Source organism: Chlorocebus sabaeus, chromosome 21 (assembly GCF_047675955.1).
Source record: "Chlorocebus sabaeus isolate Y175 chromosome 21, mChlSab1.0.hap1, whole genome shotgun sequence".
NCBI classification, from domain to species: domain Eukaryota; kingdom Metazoa; phylum Chordata; class Mammalia; order Primates; family Cercopithecidae; genus Chlorocebus; species Chlorocebus sabaeus.
Genome location: NC_132924.1, coordinates 107175110 through 107188741, shown reverse-complemented (window position 1 = coordinate 107188741; position 13632 = coordinate 107175110). Strand labels below are relative to the sequence as shown.

General features: G+C 38.2%; 1 protein-coding gene across 2 annotated transcripts in view; it reads right to left on the bottom strand.

Annotated features, from left to right (window-relative positions):
- Positions 1-13632, bottom strand: part of LRGUK (leucine rich repeats and guanylate kinase domain containing) — a 130203-nt gene that overhangs the window by 66143 nt on the left and 50428 nt on the right. For both annotated transcript variants that reach the window (XM_007982970.3, XM_007982967.3), the window contains exons 10-11: positions 12337-12443; positions 7056-7175 (exon numbers count right to left, since the gene is read on the bottom strand). In XM_007982970.3, coding sequence (XP_007981161.3) covers positions 7056-7175; positions 12337-12443 — 227 coding nt within the window. The remainder of the gene's footprint in view (positions 1-7055; positions 7176-12336; positions 12444-13632) is intronic.

The window sequence follows — 13632 nt, the reverse complement described above, 5'->3', positions numbered from 1 at the left end:
GAATATGGTGGTCCCAACCACCAGGACTCTTGAATTCATATAATTCTGCCTTCCACTGTTAAGTGCAGGAAATGCAAACTGATTTTTAGATTTTCCTGTAGTTTTAAAATCGGAGATGAGAGCCAGGCACAGTAGCTTATTCCTGCAATCCCTGTACTTTGGGAGACCAAGGCAGGAGGATTGCTTGAGCCCAGGAGTTCAAGACCAGCCTGGGCAACATAGTGAGATTCTGTCTCTACAAAAAAATTTAAAAATTAGCCAGGTGTGGGGGCACGTGCCTGTGGTCTCAGCTACTCAGGAGGTTGAGATGTGAGGCTCACTTGAGCCCAGGAGTTTGAGGCTGCAGCGAGCCATCATTGCCCCATTGCATTCCATCTGAGGCAACAGAGCAAGACCCTGTTTCAATAAATAAATAATAAAATAAGAGATGAGACTAGCTAGACACTTGACATGTTATTTCATTTATTTCTTACAAAAACCATGAGCTAAGTATTATCTCTTATTTTTATTTTATAGATAATGAAACTGAGGCACAGCTATTAAGGAATATTACTAAGCAGCAATGCCCAGATGACTCAAAAGTCAATTCTTGTTAATATCATACTAATTCAGACAGTCAAGTTGCAACCTCAAAAGACTTTTCATTGCAAAGTCAAAGGCAAATAAATGTTTATAATTCATACCACTGCTCCCTTTCCATTCTACTCAAGAATTAACTGTACTAATACATTTTAAGGTCTTAACATCATATTTAAATTATATACTCAGGAAAGAGAGCACATTCTAAGAGAAGGCTGTCAAAACACCGTGGCATTTGTTTTGTTGTTTGAATACATTGGCATTTCTTCACACGCCTTAGCAGAGACCTGACACCCTCTGTCTATTGGCGTCCTTGACAGTCAGGGAAGATAAATCAATAGCTTGGCACCCTTGCAGCAAACCCTTAGCATAGCCTGTACACATTATGCTGGACTTACAGTTCTCAACAAAGGAATTGAGTGGCAAGAATTTCTTCTGAATTTCTCAAAGAAAGACAAAACAAAGAAGCAATTTGAAGCTTCTAGGCAGGTAAATAAAGAGATGGCTCCACTGGTGTGCAGAATGCTGATGACAGAGCCTGCAGCCACTGCAGACTTTCTATTAAGAAGAACCTAAGATGATCTGTGTTTTTGAATTTGTCATCCAATTTCCACATATACAAATGTTCACTGTGTTATATGCCGCCCAAATATGAACATCTCAAAAAGAAAATGCTTCACAGTGAAGGCAACATTTCACTCAACTTACATAGGAAAAATGATACCAAATTCTAGACAAAGAAATTTGCTCGAGCCAGGACTTTCAAAATTCGTCTTTTCCCTTGTCTAAATCTTTCTGCAGGTTCATTATTTACTAATTAATTTACTAGTTAAATTATGGTTTGTAATAGGAGCCATAATTCCAGTAATTTCACTCAACACAGAAAAGGACTGAGTTAGAGATGAACCCCAGACTCCAACTCTGGTCCTAAAAGTCTAAGGGTGCCAATTCATGGCCAGGTGTCACTGAAGCTACTACCAAACCGAATTCACAGAAAGGAGATGACCAAGAGGAAAAGGAATTGGAAGGCCAGGCCAAATAATGGAATCCCAAAATATCCAGGGAAATGTAACAGGAAGAAAAGATATCTAAGAAGAGCTAGCAGGTGGATGAGGAAGTAGAATTTTTTTCAGTGTCATTCAGAAGCATGCAGATTTAGAATCTTAATTCTGAACCAGATTGCCTCAGGAAATAATGAACTTGTTACTGCAAATATTTAGGCAGAGGCTTGGCTCTGAGCACATCTGAATTCAAGCACATTACAGCACATCATATTATTAGTAAGTGAGCTCTATCAATGGGTAGCCACAAAAGCCCAGGTATTACTAGAGGAATGTGGGAGGTAAATGAAATTGGTCTGAACACCCAATGCAGATATATGTCAATAGCTTGCTGGACACAATTTAAGTGATCCTCCACACAAAAGATTCCAGCACATACTGTATCTAAGTATCAAACTCCATGAAGCCACTACTCTGCTCCACTTTTCAGTAACTACACACCATTTTCTGACTCACGCTACCATCACCTGTCACTATACTCTACCTGGTGTTCTTGTCTCCAGACTTCCTTCCCTAAGCCCTTTCCCAAACTGCCACCAGGATACAGTTTTTAAAATGCAAATGTGATCACATCATTCCCCTCCCTGTTTAGAAATCCTTTATGACCAGACCCCTGTCTGTCCTTCCAGTCTTAACTTTTGCCATCTCCCTTGATAGTCTAAGCTGAGGCATATGCTGTACTCTCTGCCTAGAATACACCCCCACCTCAAGCCCCACTTCCCACTTCTCTTTTATTTCTATCTCAGAGGCTCTTTACCTCCCTCATCATAGCACCCATCAAACTATCTTGTGAGCATTGACCTGTTTAAATCCCATACTACTTTGTAAGCTGCCAGGAGGAGAAGACCCATACCTGTTCATTTCACAGTTTCATCACCCACATATAGCATAGCATTTGCACAGTGCTCGATAAATATTGAATGAATAAATGAACCATTCTACAAATTTGTCACATGTGTATAAACAGACACATTAGCTGAGACTGCATTTAGATTGCTGCAGCTCATATCATCTCATGTAGCTAAATAGCTGTGGTCTTTTATTTTACTGTATTACAATGCTAAAAATAAAATATATTTAGTAGTCAACATCATAAGAAGCCTATGAAAATAGAGATGGCTATAAAATAATGATCTAAAAAAGAATAAAGTTTTTCTTTCAGGGCCATTCAGATCACTTTCATGGCCTTAAATCTAGAAGATAGACAGGCATGCTGATATTGTTTTGTGTTGCCCTCATTATCCGGCACTTTTCCAGGAAGTCACTGATTTGTGGGTGCTCAGCTAGAAATCAATAGAGAGACTTTGAAGAAAGTAAATGCATATCTCCAGGTCACCCATAACTAATACTGGTAAAGAAAGAACATTCAACATATTTCTAAAACCAAGAACAAATAGTAAAATCAAAACCTAACCACAGCAAAATCTCTCAGCCACACCAATATTTGTTATGTGACTGAGTTACGTTTTCAACATTTATATAACTGGATATGCAACTTAGTGCGCGAAAATTTCATTGAATATCTCGATATTGGGTCAATACAATTTAGAAAGGAAGTAAAATACCAGGAAAAAATTAAACGAGGAAGAGGGAAAGAAATGATTCAAGCAAATGGTGGAGAAAGTGCCTTTGTAAATGCTTTTATGTTTCACCATGAGACTCTATTCATGCCTTTTTTCTTTTTACATAATTAAAAATCAGTAAAACTTATGTTGGATAAAGAATAATAGAAAGGAAAATCTAAACAAGAGCAATGACTTGCCCTTGAGAATGTGAGAAGGTGCTTTGGTTTTATTTTTAAATTCTAACTAGAAAGTTGCTGCATATAATGGTAGCACTATCTTACTTTCTCAATGGATCAAGTAACTACCTAACACCCTTTTTCATCTGATGCATAGTCTTTTATCCATGCCTTGATGAAATTCTTAGAATAATTTGCCATTGAACAAACCTTGACCTCTGCCTTCATGAAGATGACAGTGAATGGTTGGATGGTGCTTCTGAACCTCTGAGGGAGGTAGATGAATGAGTTTGTAGTCGGGAGGGGGGCAGTTAGGAGTATCTTTCTACTCACCGCTAATTCCAGCCAGAAGAGAAAAATAGCAGTGGCAGCAGTAACAGTACTGGAGCATGAAGCTAATTTTAGGATTCTGTTTGGCCATCTTGTACCTCCACCTAAATTTCATATAGCACTAATTACCTAAGGTCTGAGTCCCCCATTAGATTACAGATTTCATTAAGGCAACGACCTCACCAATCTTATTCCTGCTGTACCCTCAGGGACTAGCACAAGAGATGAAATCAATAAGTATTCATTGAAAGAATGAACAAGTGGATGAATCCATTCATCTCTGCATAGCTCCATCAGTGGAGGCTGGGGAAAATCACCCATGCTTCTTATTGTAGTCATTTCTATGATCTGTTGCACACAATGCCATTAATTCAGCCAACCATTTACTCAATCAGTCAGTCAGTTATTTAACAAATATTTATTACACACATATTAAGTGTCTGGCCATATACTGGGCATTGAGAACTCAATGGTGAACAAAGCTGACATGAGCCCTACCCTCAATGGGCTACATACAAGTAAGGAAAGCAGACATTAAATCAACTCATCACAAGCATGATGGATAAGCATTCTACTTAGGGAAATAAAAGATTTAATGAAAATGAGTAATTGGGAGGCCTCGCCAGATAAGAATGTAAGGGCAAATTGGCTCCAAATCTTGATGATGAGTCAATAAACACCTCTAAAAACATATCCAACAAAGCATGTCTTGGCAGTAGCATATCACAAAGAAATAAACAGGACTGGGCTACCAATCATTTGCTACATAACTGGTATCAGAGATGTGAAAGGAACTGGAGAAAACCTTGATTCCTCATCGGTCACTTTGGTTTGCTAAAAAGTTCCAAATTTATGCATTAGAAAATAGCATATACCCTTTTGCCCTAGTTTGACCTTCCATTCATTGTGTTCAGCTTATCTTTTAAAGCAGGTTCAGTACATCCACAGAAACATAATGTACTGTGTATTTTTATTCTAACATTAACTTTTATTTTTGTTACTTCAGGGTATTTAAAATATATTAATCAATAAATTATTCCATAGTGTGTGTGGCCTAGAGTTGTTCAAATAAAGGATGTAATTTTAAATATCTAAATAAATGGACCTGTTTGAAATAGTGTTTACATTGTTTGAACATGTGTAGCTTCAGGGAAGGAAGTTTTTTTTTTGTAATAGCATTAGGAAATAATTTGCGCTTATTTTTCTGGCTGTCCTATATATCTTCGTAGTCACATCCTCAGTTCACTGACAGGAACCACTAATCTAAAAGTAATTTATTTGCCATACATAAAAAATACAAGAGGAAACCAGTTTAAGAGGTGACAGACAATTCTAAATTTGAGTCACCAAAACCTCTGAAAAAAATCTTTTTTTTTTTTTTGAGCTAGAGTCTCGCTCTGTTGCCCAGGCTGAAGTGCAGTGGCACAATCTTGGATTCTCATGTCTCAGCCTCCCAAGCAGCTGGGATTACAGGTGTGTGCCAACACACCCAGCTAATTTTTATACTTTTAGTAGAGACAGAATTTTGCCATGTTGGCTGGGCTGCTCTCGAACTCCTGGCTTCAAGTGATCTGCCCCCCTCAGCCTCCCAAAGAACTGGGATTAAAGGCATAAGCCACTATCCTCAGGCTCTAAAAAACTTTTTAAACTCAGTTGGAGTTTTGTGTGTGTGTGTGTGTGTGTGTGTGTGTGTGTTTTCTGATGGTTCTAGTTTTTTGGATATGTTCCTCTATTTTAACTGGGTCATTAAGACATCACTAAGCAAAATATTTGCTCCAGAAAACTTGAAGTGTATTGAATGCTAACCTGAAGGAAAGAAAAAGAAAAACTTGCTGCCCCTTCTTCCTTCCTCCTGATAAACAACTCAAAAGAGGAAGACCGGCTGGGCGCGGTGGCTCAAGCCTGTAATCCCAGCACTTTGGGAGGCCGAGACGGGTGGATCACGAGGTCAGGAGATCGAGACCATCCTGGCTAACACGGTGAAACCGCGTCTCTACTAAAAAATGCAAAACACTAGCCGGGCGAGGTGGCGGGCGCCTGTAGTCCCAGCTACTCAGGAGGCTGAGGCAGGAGAATGGCGTGAACCCGGGAGGCGGAGCTTGCAGTGAGCTGAGATCTGGTCACTGCACTCCAGCCTGGGCGACAGAGCGAGACTCCGTCTCAAAAAAAAAAAAAAAAAAAAAAAAAAAGAGGAAGACCTGTCAGAGACAAAGAAGCTGAAGTGCCGTTGGCACATGTTCCAAGCTCAGACAGGACAGTCTGTCCCTGAACACAGATCTGCCCATCATACATCACAACACGGTGATTCATGCTGTCATACCGCAAGGCAACAGGAGAAGCCTGCCTTCAAATGCCATTATGCTTAATTAAAAAGATGTTTATTTTCAAACCCTGGAGGGTGATTTGGGCTGAGACTGAATTAAGTTAAGCATTTGGAAAATTAAAGTTAAAAAAAAAAATACAGTGTATATTACAGTATAATAAATGACAAAGAAGCTGATAAGCCTTTTATGGAAAAGGTAGGGAACAGCATGAATGAACCATGCTGGTTTGCTTGCTTATTTTTGTGGGGAACAGGGGAGTCATTGCTGTATGTTTACTGTCTGCTTCACAAAAGAAAAATTATTTTGTTTTGGCCAGGCATGGTGGTTCACACCTGTAATCCCAGCACTTGGGAGGCCAAGGTGGGCGGATCACGAGGTCAGGAGATCGAGACCATCCTGGCTAACACAGTGAAACCCTGTCTCTACTAAAAGTACAAAAAATTAGCTGGGTGAGGTGGCAGGCGCCTGTAGTCCCAGCTACTTGGGAGGCTGAGGCAGGAGAATGGCGTGAACCCAGGAGGCGGAGCTTGCAGTGAGTGGAGATCGCACCACTGCACTCCAGCTTGGGTGACAGAGCCAAACTCCGTCTCAAAAAAAAAAAAAGAAAAATTATTTTGTTTCTTCCTGCTATATGGTAAGTTCTTCTATTGCTAGAAGTATACTTTAGCAATCATCTTTACCATATCGATTAGAATGGCACAAGAATCAAGATTCTATCATTCCAGAACCAGGTAATCACATTGATCCAATTTTATCAATAATTTACTGTCAAGGATTAATACTCGCTTGGTGCTCTGTCTTTACCAAGAGTTAATATCTATTGACCATTCAATTTACTTACCACTTTTGGTTTTGCTATAAAGTGTAACTTAAATATTAAGTTGTTTTGTACATTCTGAACTTCCTTAAAATTAATAGCCAACATTAGCAATATCAGAGATTTTACTAGAAATGAACTGTTGATACTTCCAATAATTCAGATAAATTTCCAAGTCTTAGCAAGCCAATAAACAAACTTACCCGTATCTGAAGTAAGTGCTAAACTGTCTGCAGAGGCGATGGGCAAGTTCTCGTTTCCCACAAGCTGCAGGACCAGCTAGTATCAGCATGGGATAAGGGGCATCCAGGCTGGGAAGAGTGCTACAACACAGGAGCAGAGTCAGTTCTCCTACTGCAGCCAAGGAGACAGCACATGAACTACATCCATTAGGCCATCATTAACCCGGCTGAATGAGGACTCACTATAGAAGACACTGCATAGAAGAATAGTTGTCCTTTCCGGAAACAGATTGATTATATGTCAAAAATCATATTCAAAGCATAGATAACAGTATAAGGTAAAATATGAACTTCCGTAAATTTGCTTTACCATGACTTTTAAAGGAAAACTATTAATATTTATTGGTTCTTGATTGCTAGAGTGAAATATTCCTCCCCAAAACTGATCAATGAAAGAAATGACTGTTAAAGTTAAATAAGACTGTAAAGTTAAGATAAATATTCATAACTACTGAATTAGAATGCAGGTATGCAAAGCCAACTTAACAGTAATAGCTAAAATTTACCTGAGCAATTACTATGTGCCAGGAAGCATTCTAAGAGTCATACATGTATTACCTCATTTAATTATCACAAGAAGCTAATGAAGATGTTTCTGTCATTATCCCCTTTTAACGTATGAAGAAACTGAAGTACAAGGAGGCTAATTAAGTTGCTCAAAGTGATAGTTAATCAGGGAGAGCTGATATACAAATGTAGGCTTGACTGCCAAACCTGAAGACTGGACTAAAGAATGAATTCATTAATAAAATCTACTGCAGCTGGGCGTGATGGCTCATGCCTGTAATCCCAGCACTTTGTGAGGCTGAGGCAGATCACCTGAGGTGAGGAATTCAAGACCAGCTTGAGCAACATGGAGAAACGCTGTCTCTACCGAAAATACAGAATTAGCCAGGCATGATGGTTCACACCTGTAATCCCAGCTACTTGGGAGGCAGAGGCAGGAGAATCTCTTGAACCTGGGAGATGGAGGTTGCAATGAGCCAAGATGGTGCCATTGTACTCCAGCCTGGGCAATAAGAGTGAAACTGTCTCAAAAATAAAAATAAGAAATAAAATAAATAAAAATAAAATCTCTTGCAACACACTGAACGATGTGTTTAGACTCTACTCATGACACAAATTGTAGCAATCTAGAATCAAATATAAAGTTTTTAAAAACCACATGGCTGAGGTGTGGATTCTGTGAAGATGAAGGTGTAGATTCTGAGTAGAGTCTGTGGAAACAATGAAAGAACATAGTTCTTCAGTCTCTCTGAATTCCCACAGAAAAACAGAAAAACTTGAGAACAAAAGCCTAAGGGAACACATATAAGTACATGAAACGGTATCACCAAGAGCTACGGACCCACAAAACCTGTGTGGTACTGGAATCAATGCAGGAGGAAGAAGAAGGAAGCAATGGGCAGCATCTGACAGATCTGAGAGCAAGTGAACCCCAAAACAGCCACTGGGTAACTGCCGAGAGCAGGCAGGCTGAAGCTGTATACATGCGCAAAGGCCTGCACGTGAATGTTCATGATAGCCCTATTTGCAATCACCCAAAACTGGAATCAGTCCAGATGTCTTTCAACAGGTGAGCAATTCAAGTAACCGTGATATCGCCATGCCATGGAATGCTACATGGCAATAAGAAAGAATGAATAATTGATTCATGCAACAACTCGAATGGATTTCCAGGGAATTAGTCTGAGTGAAACAAATAAAGCCAATCCCAAAAGTCTATATACTGTATGATTCTATTTATATTACATGTTTGAAATAACAGCATTATAGATAGAGACAGGGACAGATTAGTGGTTTCCAGGGGTTAGGGAAGATGAGGGGCAGGGAGGTGCTACGGCTATTACAGAGTATTACAAGGGATCCTTGTGATGAAACTGCTCTATATCTTGACTGTAGTGGCACTAAGATGAATCTGCACGTGTGATAAAATTGCACAGAGGTAAACAGAACTAAAGACAAAAGAGTACATGCAAAACTGGTGAAATCCAATAAGGCTGGTGAATTTCCTGGTCAATTTCCTTGTTTTAATGTTCTGCTATAGTTATGCAAGATATCACCATTGAGGAAAACTGGGTGACTGGTATATGGAATTTCTCTGTATTATTTCTTACAACTTCATGTGAATCTACAATTACCTCAAAATATATTTTTTCAAAAAAATAACTAAGAAAAAGAAAGTGATGAATATTGAAAATAAGCAAGAGAGATCTTCCTGAAGATGAAAACCAAAGCAAAGGAACAGAAAACAGAGGCTATACTTCAAAAAACCTTTCCTGAAATTAAAACAAAACAAAACAAACAAACACTATACATTGAAAGGGCACACATTATACCCGAAATATCAGCCCGGAACTAATACCAGGACATAGTCTAGTAAAATTACTGGGCTTTAAAGAAAAAGAAAAAAAATTCCAATGAGAAAGAAAAAGCACATTACTTATAAGGGAAAGAAAATTAAATTATCATCAGATTTTGACAATGTTTTATGCCAAAAGACAATGGAGTAACATTTTTAATATATTCAAGGAAAAAGGCATGGGTCATGAATTTTATATTTAGCAGAAATGACTTTCAAGTATAAAGGGCACACATTATTATAACATGCAAGAATTCAGAGGATACTGATCCTATATCCCTTCCTAAGGAATCTACTAGAAAACAAGCTTCATACAACCAAAGTGACTCAAGGGACATCAATGTAACGACTGGTAGTAAGCAACAACTATGTAGTTAGCCAGAGAATTAAGACTAAATGAGAGCAAAGAGGGAGAAAGCACGGTATGTGATGGCTATAAGTTTTGACAATATAAATATAGTACAACACTATTTTCTAAACGGGGTGGTTGATACTTATATGAAATACATAGAATAGGCAAATTCATAGAGACAAAAGTAGATTAGAGCTTATTAGAGGCTGGGAGCAGAGAAGAACCAGGAGTTATTGCTTAATGGGTACAGAGTTTCTGTTGGGGGTAATGAAAATGTTTTGGAAACAGATGGTGGTGATGGTTACTTAACACTATGAATGTACTTAATGCCACTCAACTGTCCACTTTAAAATTATTAAAGTGGCAAATTTTGTTACATATATTTTACCATAGTAAAAAACACGGGAGGGAATTGGTAAATTATAGGCAAAAAAAATATTTTTAATGTTTTCAGGAATCATTTTGGTGGTAGTATTAGTACTTGTATTCTGATACCATTGTGCTACAATCTAGGATTTTTTCAAATAAGTAATTATGGGATTTGGTAATTTCATCTTCCTCTGTGTCCCTTAGAACCAGATTTCTTTTCTTGGTGTGGGAAAAAAAGAAATACCCATACAATAGCAAGGAGGTTGAGTAAAAGCTTAACTGTAGTTGTGGAATCAAATTGTAAATATCAAGAATTCAGAAAGTATTTAATCCATCTATCTATAGATAAACACAGGTAGGTCTACCCAAACAGACAGAGATAGATATAGATAGAACAAATATAGACAGGTACAAATAGATTGGATGGATGGATGGATGGATGGATGGATGGATGGATGGATGGATGGATGAATGAATGGATGGACAGATGAACTGATGAAAAGATTTACATTCTTAGCTCTTTCCACTAAAAGGCCTCAAAATAAATGACCAACCTGGTAGCAATGAGTATCTTAACCCCCAGACTGGAATGGGAAATACTACTTTTCACTAAAACTGGAGCTTCTTGCAGAAAAGGCTGATTACAGATTTGGGACAGGACATATACAAGATGAGTCTGGAGAACTTTCTCATATCAGAAGGTAAGAAGCTATCAATGACTACCAGACCAGAGTCAAGGTTTGGTCATGTCATTTTAATACTGTATCCTCACCTCAATTTTACCAGGAGAGGGGACAGTGATTCCCCAGTAATGCAGCATACAAGTCCCAAAGCCAAGGGTTGGGGTTCCTCTCCTGAATCTTGACTTCTGGTGCTGACAGAGAGCGGTATACTGGCCTAGACAGAGTAGGAAGGGCATTGCAGGCCTGCACATTAGCTACTGGTTCTGTGTCCATGAGTTTCCACAATGAATGCCACTCCATCCTGGAACATCTGGGCCTACTTGGCCTTTGTTCTTGTTTGCCCGACAGCCAGAAATGATCAAGACATATGTGTTTATCCAACACTGCTGCAAATGTCTTTGATATATGTTTTTATTTAAGTGTACCCTAAAGCATGAAACAACTAGCAATACCATAAACTAGAAAAGAAATACAATGAGGAGATAAATGCCCCTCTTTTGAATCAAATGTGCTTTTCCAGATGCATGTAAATAAATGATAATTCATTTCACCTAGAGGGCCACCATAAACATGTAAAACTGTCAATATCTACGTTATTAAATTATATGTAAAACTCATGTCCTGGGTTGCAAAATAAAACATTTTGCTCTCTGTGGGAAACCAGCCATGTGAAGTACAGGAGCAAATACCACATGAAGAAAAGAAACCATTTATATCCAAGAGATTTTACAAGTATTTTTAAAATGCCTTTGGGTATTGATAGAATTTCTCCATTATACTTATAGCATATATGGCCATCTGCTCCAACAGATTGTTTTAAAAAGAAATGGAGAAAGCACGGTAAATCTGTCTTCGAATTCAGAGGTGAGAGACTCTGTTCATGTGTTCCATCGAGCTGGGTGACTCTTCCCTACTGAGTTTATTGCAGCTTAGTGCAAAGACTGCTTCGGGTTTGCCTTAGGCTAGCTGGGTTTCCTTCTAAGGGACTCCCTAATAATGTGAATTCATGGAACAGTCTTTGGCAAGGGTATTTAGCATTCACTCACAGCTGAGGGAAAATTTACAATGGATATAAATTATCACAATTTTCTGTTAAGGTTAAGGTCTGTGTTTCTCTCATAAGGTAGAAAAATTGACTTTTTTTTTTTCTTTTTTCCAAAGATTTCAGTGTTGTATGGCACAGAATGGCCACCATACAAGGGGCTAGACAAATTAGTGAAGATGAATCAACTCATCACCACGCTTGGGGAAATACCAGCAAGCAAGCAGCACATTCAAGTACATGATATTAATAATATACCATAACGGAGACAATATCATCTATCAAATAAAGACTTGGTCCCTTCCCTGAGAGAAGGGTAAAAAGCAGCCTTTATCGGAAATAAAGGGGTCACAAAATAGAGGGCTAGGGGAAATGATGAGGCTGTCTTGTGCTTGCTCACCCTGAATTCTGGCCTGTGGATTCCTAATAAATACCTGTCAAAGATCCTCTGCGGCTGCATCACGCTGTTGACAACATGGGTCAGGTGGTCTTGAGCTGCAAGCACTTCAGGGGGAGGATCATATTTATTCACTGCCGAAACCTTTTCCAGAATTAGAGATGTAAAAGGGAAAAAAGGTTTTATTTCTTAAAAGGAGACAAAGCTTGGAGTTTTCCTTAATGAAATGTTGTACACATGCAGCCAGGTACACACAATAATTTAACACATGCCCATGAATGTTAGTATTCAGTCTTCATGTCTATGCTAATTTTCCTAAAATTCAAGAAATGATAATTATTTTAAAATATTGAGTGGAGTCTTTTGATCTCCTACTTCTTTATACTGCCTGGTTTGGGAGGGAAAATGACAAAAAAAAAAAAAAAAAAAAAAAAAACCAACACCAAACAAAAACCCACAGCCCCTCTAAAGCCTATGATTACTTTTAATATAGTAAACATTCCAACTTTCAATATGTGAAAAATGAATAAAACTTATAGCTGTAGATTCCAGGTTTTGATGCGTGGGGAATGTTTTCCTCATACCATCTCACCAAGAACAATTCCCACAATCTCAAATTCTACCAAAACTTCCTCTTCATTTAGCATAACTTTCTTCATTCAAAGATATGGGCCTTTTCTTCATAATGTACAGTTCTCCATCCCCTTGTCTTTCCCATTCTTCTAAATACATTATCCTCATCTACCATATGCCATATCTTTACTTAATACATGGTTTTAAATGGTATTCCTTTTGCAAAATGTTAAAGGAAAAGAGGAATCTAATAAGTACCTTTGAGTGTGAGAATAATGACAGTCTGGCATCTGTAACTATTTTTAACCAAGATTTCAGAAAGGCATTTATGAGATGGAATACGTGCCTCTCTACATATTTACACCTGTTTTCATTCCCATCTCAAATTTGCATCCAGTGTAAGAAATCCTTCATTAGTAGAGATTTTGGCTGTCACCAACCACTAAAGCAAGACAAAGCAGTGACCATGAGTTTGAAAAGCAGGGAGGCAGGTGCTAGCATTCAAGGTCTGGTTATTCTGGAATTCTGTGACTAGATGAATCATTATTTTAAAGAGCAGAATTAAGGATTTAAAATATCAGAGTAGTGATTTATTTGAGTACCTTTCGATTATATGGTAGAGTGACATTATAGTACATTTTGTTGTTAAATGAATTTTTCAGGTAACACAGATAGAATCATACACCTTCCAAATAGGATAGTTTTTCAAACTGATAGTCTGCCATAAAGCTATGACCTATATAAGTGGAGTGTTGCTTCT